Source organism: Labrus bergylta, chromosome 3 (genome assembly GCF_963930695.1).
Source record: "Labrus bergylta chromosome 3, fLabBer1.1, whole genome shotgun sequence".
NCBI lineage: Eukaryota > Metazoa > Chordata > Actinopteri > Labriformes > Labridae > Labrus > Labrus bergylta.
In genome coordinates this window covers 6,209,410-6,218,946 of record NC_089197.1, presented here as the reverse complement: position 1 = coordinate 6,218,946, position 9,537 = coordinate 6,209,410, and the positions used below count along the sequence as shown (strand labels likewise).

General features: G+C 45.1%; 1 protein-coding gene across 14 annotated transcripts in view; it reads right to left on the bottom strand.

Annotated features, from left to right (window-relative positions):
• Positions 1 to 2,087: 2,087 nt before the first annotated feature.
• Positions 2,088 to 9,537, bottom strand: part of LOC110003487 (tetraspanin-18B) — a 19,355-nt gene continuing 11,905 nt past the window's right edge. For 13 of the 14 annotated variants that reach the window (XM_029282431.2, XM_029282433.2, XM_020658990.3 and 10 more), the window contains 7 exons: positions 8,720 to 8,815; positions 8,397 to 8,591; positions 6,571 to 6,645; positions 6,006 to 6,104; positions 5,576 to 5,734; positions 4,436 to 4,519; positions 2,088 to 4,205 (listed from right to left, as the gene is read on the bottom strand). In XM_029282431.2, the coding sequence (XP_029138264.1) occupies positions 4,158 to 4,205; positions 4,436 to 4,519; positions 5,576 to 5,734; positions 6,006 to 6,104; positions 6,571 to 6,645; positions 8,397 to 8,591; positions 8,720 to 8,815 (756 nt within the window). In that variant the 3' untranslated portion in view covers positions 2,088 to 4,157. The remainder of the gene's footprint in view (positions 4,206 to 4,435; positions 4,520 to 5,575; positions 5,735 to 6,005; positions 6,105 to 6,570; positions 6,646 to 8,396; positions 8,592 to 8,719; positions 8,816 to 9,537) is intronic. The other variant, XM_065952545.1, reaches the window with a different exon arrangement.

Here is a 9,537-nt window from a genome sequence, read left to right as displayed (position 1 = left end):
ACATGTTGTTTGCGTTAGTCTCTTTATTCCCGTGTGATCTTGTAGTTCTTCTGTGATCTTGTAGTTCTTCTGTGATCTTGTAGTTCTTCTGTGATCTTGTTGTTCTCCTGTGATCTTGTAGTTCTTCTGTGATCTTGTAGTTCTCTTGTGATCTTGTAGTTCTCCTGTGATCTTGTAGTTCTCTTGTGATCTTGTAGTTCTCCTGTGATCTTGTAGTTCTTCTGTGATCTTGTAGTTCTCGTGATCTTGTAGTTCTCCTGTGATCTTGTAGTTCTCTTGTGATCTTGTAGTTCTCTTGTGATCTTGTAGTTCTCCTGTGATCTTGTAGTTCTCCTGTGATCTTGTAGTTCTCTTGTGATCTTGTAGTTCTTCTGTGATCTTGTAGTTCTCGTGATCTTGTAGTTCTCCTGTGATCTTGTAGTTCTCCTGTGATCTTGTAGTTCTCTTGTGATCTTGTAGTTCTCCTGTGATCTTGTAGTTCTTCTGTGATCTTGTAGTTCTCGTGATCTTGTAGTTCTCCTGTGATCTTGTAATTCTCTTGTGATCTTGTAGTTCTTCTGTGATCTTGTAGTTCTCCTGTGATCTTGTAATTCTCTTGTGATCTTGTAGTTCTCCTGTGATCTTGTAGTTCTCTTGTGATCTTGTAGTTCTCTTGTGATCTTGTAGTTCTCCTGTGATCTTGTAGTTCTTCCGTGATCTTGTAGTAATTGTTTAGCACCAATACACCAAGTTGAAACACAAAACACAGGATGTATAAAAGTCTCTGTTTCTTCCCATCAGTAGCTGAAGTTCGTCCAGTTTGTTGCACAGCGAGCGTATCTGTTTCGTTTAAAGTGCTAACTTTAGCATCTTAAAGCTGCAGTGAGAATAAACCTGTAATAACTGATTGTTGTCCACTGGGATGCAGAATTAACAAAAAGGGGAGGAGTTACAACAGTTCCTAGAACTATGAAAAAGTTCCTGCTGTCAGAAAATGTTTTATGTACTGAAAAGGGAAAAAGAGCGACATTGCAGATAAGCTGAGAGATTTGAAAAAGATGTTTCCTCCTAAACAAGTCTGATCAATAGCATCATGACATGAGATAAATCAGACTCACCTTCTCCAACCAGGTGAGACAGAACGAGTACAAAAGAGAGCGCCACAGCTGATCTCCACATCTGGAGGAGGATTCTAAGAAAGGTCCAAACACTGAGAAAGGTTAATATTTAAACATCTCAGGAATCAGGAGCATCAAGTTCAAAAGTGAGAGCCGCCTCTCCTCACTTTTGTTTTCATATTCAGCTCAGTTTACAAGCTGAGGGTCCCTGGTTACCCAGCAACACGGTCACATGGTCCCCAGTTTGTTTGTTTTTAATCTGACATCATTTAGCGACCAGAGGAAAAGATTAGCTTCAGCACATTTGATAAAAACAAAAGATGGTTGAATCATTTCCAATCATCAAATGAGAAGAGGACAAAGAATACTGAACCCCAAAAAGTAAAAAAATAAGATTTATAGGCATGAACATTTTGAAGATTTTTTCTAACCTTCATCCCAGGGGTTCTTTGGACGCAACAAAACATCATCATCATACCAAATATATATCCATCCATCCATTTTCTACACTGCTTGTCCCATTCAGGGTTGCAGTGGGCTTGAGCTGATCCCAGCTGTCATTGGGCGAGAGGCGGGGTTACACCCTGCACTGTTCACCAGCCAATCACAGAGCTGACATATAGAGACAGACAACAAGCCACACTCAGAGTCACACCTACAGACACTTTAGAGTCAGCAGTTAACCTAACAAGCATGTCTTTGGACTGTGGGAGGAAGCTGGAGAACCCAGAAAGAACCCACACATGCACAGGGAGAACATGCAGACTCCACACAGAGAGACTCCTGTCAGACGGGGAATCAAACCAGAAACCTCCTAGCTGTGAGGGGACAGCTTTAACCACTGAACCACCGGGTCCCTGATGTGAACCCGCTCTTAGTGTGGACGTTACAACATCGGTTAGAACGTAACTCACACTGAGCTGGTGCAGCCGGCCCCTGAACATGAATGTTTATCAGATGACCTGTGATTAAAAAATGACACACCGCACATCACGGAGAAAAAAATCTGTTTAATATCAACAAGAACATTTATACAAATCAAGTTTAAAACACGCACACAGAATTTAAACGCAATATTTTAATAATCACTGAACACCTGCACAGTCCTACTGATCCATATTTACATATCAACACACACACACACACACACACACACACACACACACACACACACACACACACACACACACACACACACACACACACACACACACACACACACACACACACACACACACACACACACACACTCAAACACACACACACACACACACACACACACACACACACACACACACACTGAAGATGTTCTCATGTAAAGGTCACAAAGTTAAATATTGAACACTACTTTTATCTAAATACTTTAAACTGAACCTCCGTGATTGGTTCATCCTGACGGCAGAAACGCCTCCTCGCTTTGACCATTTGTGACTCGTGTTGTTGACGTAGAGCCTCACGCAGGAAACGTTTAAACAACAAACAGCATCTGTGACATAAAGACGTTTTCTGGATTAAAGCAACAGTAGGCATTTTCAGAAACCCCTCCCCCTTTTTATTCACTCCACACCGCAGGAACTCAGAACTATTTGAGTTCCTGGAACCCGTTTAGAGGAACCTTTTTTCTCACTTCAGAGGAGGTAACATGGCTGTGAAAAGGCAGAGTCCCCATGGCGTGTCGTTCTCAGGGAACTCCCTGTTGGATAGTTCCTCTTCAAAAAGTTCCCAGAACTGTTTGGTATGAAAACACCTATTATGTAGGAATCCGGTTCGGTGTCTTATTCGGCGCCCTCTGAACGTCTCTGAGTGCAACTGCACAGTCGTAAAAGCCTCACAGTGCTGTTAACTCCTCCCCCTCTTAGACAACGTACATCTGTTGACAATCAGACCGCGGAGAAGTCGACAAAGACGTGATGTCTACATCAGAGGATCATTTATAACATGCTAGTTGAGAGAGGGTTGTGAGGCTCAAACGTCTGAAGCTAACTTGAAGATGGACGAGGAGAGAGACGACTTTTTGGTGTCAGATGAATTTATTGATTTCTTCGTATCAAACCTGAGACATAACTCGGGTGAGACGACTTCCTGCAGCCGGTGAAGCTGCTAAACATGAGACAACGATGACACCGCTAACGATACAAGCTAGCGTTACGTCTGATTGTTGTTTCCCTTTAGCCGTGAGACAGATCATAAAACCTTCTCGTTGGGCAGAACTGGACCAGTTTACAACCTCTAAAGAAAACTTAACCAGCTCAGCCTCAGACTTGTAGTGATGGTCTCTCTCTCTCTCTCTCTCTCTCTCTCTCTCTCTCTCTCTCTCTCTCTCTCTCTCAGTCGTCGTATCAAACAGTACAGAGACGGGCTAACTGGCTGCTTTGTAGCTGAAGGCTGCTGTGTGAACTAGCACCGTAAAGACGAACGCACTTCTCACCAGACGACCTCGACCCGCTGACAAAGTCACATAGCGCTGAAAACAGGCGAGCGGGGACACGAGAGCGACGCCATTCTCCCTGTTGGAGGTTATTGTCCTATTAGATCGACTGTTTGAAGGAGGAGGAGTTACAGATTGTTGTTTTTTGTTTAATCCGACTTGGAGCAGATAATCCTGACAGTAAAACGGTTTCCTGCATGAGGCCCGATGCGTTCACGTAGATCTGACTGAAGGAGGCTCGCTGTGGGTTTAATGTGCTGAATGTACCCAAATCATTCGGTGCAGACTCTCCTCGACCCTGAAGACCAAACATGGAGGCTAAATCCAGGTTATAATCAGGTGGTAACCACGATCTAGTTTACTACAATCTGTGACTCAAGTTTGCATTTGGTTTTTCTAGATCCTCTGTAGGACCTTTGTTCATCCTTCCTTTAGGAGAAACACCAGACTGACTCCGCCCCCTCAGGTCACAGGTCACTCCCTGTTTCTGTCGATGTGAAGCAGCGGTGAGGTACAAACGATGTCACAAAACCGACGAGACACGTGATCACTGTACAAACAACGCTTCATAATTTACAGGTTCTCTGAGCTGGGTCAGGCGGCTGGGCAAGGTGAGCGGTGAGGACGCAGCGTCACTGGATTCCTCTGAACAAACACATGGCGAACCCCATGGCGAAGAGCTGCAGAGAGAAGCAGAGACGATTTCACACCTTTAATGTCGAATGACAAGCAGTGAACAGGGTGGGACCACTTTAAGATTCTTATTATAAACCAGCCAATCAGACGAGAGAGGACTGAATACATAGATGGATGATTAACCTCAGTGACCCCTGACATCATCATCAGCGCCCTCACAGGAACTGAAAGGAGGTCAGTTATTCAGAGAGACAAAACAAAACACGGTACGTACTTCAACCGTCAGCACAACGATGGACAGAGCTCCAGCTGTGTAGATGTACGTCTCAAAGTGTTCCACCATCGCAGAGTAACAGCCCTGCACACACACACACACACACACACACACACACACACACACACACACACACACACACACACACACACACACACAGACACACGCACGCACGCACGCACGCACACACGCACACACGCAAACACACACACACACACACACACGCACACACACACACGCACACACACACAAACACACACACACACACACGCACGCACAGACACACGCACACACACACACACACACAGACACACACACACAGACACACACACACACAAACACACACAGACACACAGACACAAACACACAGACACACAGACACAAACACACACACACAGACACACAGACACAAACACACAGACACAAACACACAAACACACAGACACAAACACACAAACACACAGACACACAGACACAAACACACAAACACACACACACACACACACAGACACACAGACACAAACACACAAACACACACACACAGACACACAAACACACAGACACAAACACACACACACAGACACACAGACACAAACACACAAACACACACACACAGACACACAAACACACAGACACAAACACACACATTAATAAAGATTTTCAGTGAATGATTTATATCTTTATATGTTTAAATATCTTCGATCTCATGTATCTGATACTGCCGTTAGTAAAAACCCTCATTTCAGGTACTGTCTCTTTAAGGCCCCATGTGCCCGCTTTCTTCTGATTGGCCAGCAGCTCTCTGGTTAACCTCATGATCTGAAACTTTGTCCACCTTTAGTTTGGACATCCAGCATAGTATCACTATACGACAGTTTTTGACTTTAATCTATGATCCCCTCAGCAGCTCGCTGCTTCAAACATGTTCACTAGCCTGAAACAAATACCAGCTGTTCATTGGATACAAACACTAGGATCCACTTTATATGGACGGCTGCTGATGAAGTCTTTCTCGTTCATTGTGTTAGCTCATGAGCTCATTAGCAGGCTGATACAGACATGTTGGACCTTTCTCCTCACTGACACCCTGCATGTGTGTGTGTTAGGCTGTAGTGTTAAGGTGTGTGTTGCTGTAATGACCTTGTTGTGTCTGAAGGTCGGGCCTCCACTCACACACTGCTCCACGCTGACGTAGCTGCTCCTATGACAGCAGGCCTCAGGGACCAGCTGGGCCGGGTTCAGCAGGCGGAACAGACTCTCCTCGAAATCCTCTGGGCCGACGACGCCGCAACAATCGAACTGAAAGTAGACGTGAAAAAAAACATGAAAACCAAAATCATGAGAGGAAAGAGAAGAGTGAGGACAGAGGGGTTCAATAGGCGGTCCCCCCGAGTGGGGGCCGCGGACCGCCAGGATCTCTAGGTAACAGGATCTCTAGGTAACAGGATCTCTAGGTAACAGGTCATCAGGTACAGAGTTGTTGCTGTCCATGAAGGCAGCGGGCTCAGATTCGGTCACACACCTGAGACGGTTTGGATAAAGTCACAGGAGGATAATCAGAGACGCTCACCGTGGTCATGATGGCGTTCCAGGTGGACGAGAAGACGTCCGTGTTGTTGTTACCCTGATAGTGACGCTTAAGATCCCGGCTGAAGTACTCTCTGGTTAACTGAAGAGACACACACACACACACACACACACACAGTGATGCAGTCCTTCTTTTTGTCAGGTCAGAGCTTGTGTGAAGCGCCACCTTCCCTTTCCCCCCGACCTGCATTGGGTTATAACTGTGTGTGTGTGTGTGTGTGTGTGTGTGTGTGTGTGTGTGTGTGTGTGTGTCTGTGGGTGTGTGTGTGGGTGTGTGTGTGTGTGTCTGTGGGTGTGTGTGTGTGTGTGTGTGTGTAAACATCAGTTGTAATAAGTGAAAACGACCTCTGACATCACAGAGCCGTGTGTCGCTCTTCTACCCACGATGCAGTTTGGAAATATTCTTGGATTTAGCGCGGCCAGCTGTGTGACTCTTTGACCTTTTCTTTAGATTTCATTCAAATCGATCCGTACTGAACGACGGCTCCTTCGTTCACAGGGTCACTCTGACCTGCTGTGATGTCACTGCGTGCTCATATCTGACTCACGTGTTCCCTGAAGAGGAAGGCGAGGACGGCGGCAGCCAGCTCGGCCAGGAAGATGAAGAGGATGAGCATGAAGAACTGAAAACAAACGAACACACAAATACACAAACACATGTTACAAACTCTGATAACCACACGTCCACACTGCAGAGCCGAAACCTCAGAATACTAAGAAACCTTTAAGGAAATATAAAAATGATAATCTGCATAATGAAAGCAAGAATCTGACTGTACATATTTAGTTTAACCCTCATGCATCACTTTTCTACTGTTTTTTGCATAAATCTCTTAAACACTTGTTTAAATATGAGTAAATATGAATCTGTTCTATTTTCATAGCAGTTTTTGTAAATTGGACATTTTAACCCTCCAATGTCCAAACAGGGAACTACATTTTAAATCTGATGCTACACAAAAACTAACAATGCATCAAAGTCAATATTTTGGATAATCTTTGACATATCCAAGACTGATTTTAAAAAAATCCCCCAGCCACCAAATATTTGTCATATGGAAAATAACTCATTTTTGTGTTTTTTTCTTAAATAACAACAGTGACATCAAGTAATCAAACTGGCATTTAAAGGGTTAAAGTCCTAAAAATTATTGAATATTTGATAGTTTGGATCAGGGCTGGAGTTGTTTAAGAGATGTATGCAGAAAAAAAGTAGAAAGAAATGTCAATCTGTTCTATTTATATAGCAGTTTTTTGGAAGTGGACATTTTTTGTCCTTAGTATCTTAAAAGGGTAGTAAATGAAACTGATGCCTGAGGGTTAATGTGCACTATTACCTGTCCCGTCCCCTAGAGGGCGTCCTTAACCTGTGCTGATATTGTGAACTAACAAGCAGAGGAGGCTTGTCTTGTGTTGTAGGACTCGAGATCAGTCCTGGTCTAAAGACCACTTTTTGTAGGTCTCGGTCTTGTGCATGTTTAGACTTTATCGTCCCTAAGGGGAAATTCTTTTCCACAGCACCGTTACTGTCCAAACAGACAAGTCCCAGAACATACATACACAGAAAACAGAGTATACCACAAACAGAGATAGACAAAAAGTCAAGAGTTCCCACTCTGGCCTGTTCAGCAAGGCCTTTTGTTTAGGGCTGTTATAACCGCAGCGATCAGGCTCCTCCAAGGCGACCCTCTGCCCCTCATAGCTCTGTAGCTCCGTCCTGAGGGGAGTGGGGTGAGGTGAGGGTTTAACCATTTTTTGCCTTCATTAGATCGGACAGCTGTAGAGAGACAGGAAGTGTTGGGAGGAGAGAGAGCGGGGGAAGACAGGCCGCAAAGGGCAGAAGTTGGACTCGAACCCTCTGCCACTGTGACGAGGACTATAGTATTTAATATGATAATAATACTCTTTATTCCCACTTTAGGACTTTGTTGTCTCCCTCCTCCCTCGGCCTGCTGCACACCCGAGTATTGTTCAGATTTAGAGGAGGAGTCAGTGGAGAGGCGCTTCTTAACATCTGTGAGGAACATGAGGACTGTTTCACAGAGGAGCTCTCAGACATGTTTTCTAAACCTCCTCCTGCACGAGTAGTTCACACTGATTGGTCTAAAATGCAGTTTGAGAGCAAATGTGAGGAACAGCTGATTGACTCATGACCTCGTTATAGATCCTCATTGCTCATTTATATTTCAAACAGAAACACATTTGATGAGTACTGTTAGCGCTAGCCTGCTAGCTAACATTAGCTCCCGTCCTGCAGAGCTGCACAGACACACCAACGCATGAGTATGTAGCGCTCACAGCGGCGTAGACTCAGCGCGGCGGTATCAATCAGTGTCCTGTTTCTCTCATTAACACAGATTTATTTCAGACTCACAAAGAGCAGCAGACATTTGTTCTCCCTGATGGCGCCGCAGCAGCCCAGGAAGCCGAGCAGGAACAGCATGCCGCCCATCGCCAGGATGACGTAGACGCCCGTGAAGAGCAGCGGGTTCGCCGCCACGATCTCCCTGAAGCCCATCGGGTCCACCAGCACCCAGACGCCAACACCGAGCAGGAAGGAGCCCCCCAGCTGGCACACAGAGGGTTAACACTTCAGACTGAGATGTGCGTCCTTCTTTAACAACAGTTAAATATTAAAGAAATCTTTGATCTCATCGTGACGTGAATAAAAAGGCGAGCGGCGGGAAAACAACTCACGAAGATGAAGAAGTTAAAGATGAACATGAGGTACTTCATACAGCCGAGGCAATCGCCCTCCATCACTAATCCTCCAGATGACACCTCCCCCTGACCCTGTGAACACACACACACACACGCACACACACGCACGCACACACACACACACACACACACACACAGAGAAAACATTAGAGATTATTTCTAGAGTAAATATTCAGTGTTGTACCTTTTGTACACAAACTTCATATTCGACACGTTCTGGCTTCACTCTCAGGGAGTTTAACGCTCCGTCCATTCTGAAGGAAACATACGACCGTCAGATGTAGTGCTCATCATAAATGTGCAGGGATGTAAACGATTACAGACTCCTGAATGTGCTGATGAACGCCGCTGCTCTCTGACACGTCGTCACAGACGCTTAGAGAGTCTGTGAGGACGTGACTCTGACAGTCTGTCTCTCTGAGGATCAGCTGACGGCGTCGACATGTTGATGTGTGTGTGTGTGTGTGTGTGTGTGTGTGTGTGTGTGTGTGTGTGTGTGTGTGTGTGTCGGGGGGCAATCAGCGGGGGTGTGATGAGGACCAACTGTGCACTTTGTGGTCCTGATGGTGTTTACCAGTTAAAGGAACATTCAGCCACCTGTCACACTGAGCCGTCATCACAAACAAGAAGATTCTCTGACCCGTACGATCAGCGTCACAGATTTGTTTTTAGAGGTCTGTCGAGCATTCAGTCGACTAATAATAAGTATTCTTAAGATTAAATGATTGATGATATTTGGATTTCTTTTGCATCTTTATTCTCGTATTTTTGTTTGCTGTTTGGGAAACAACCTG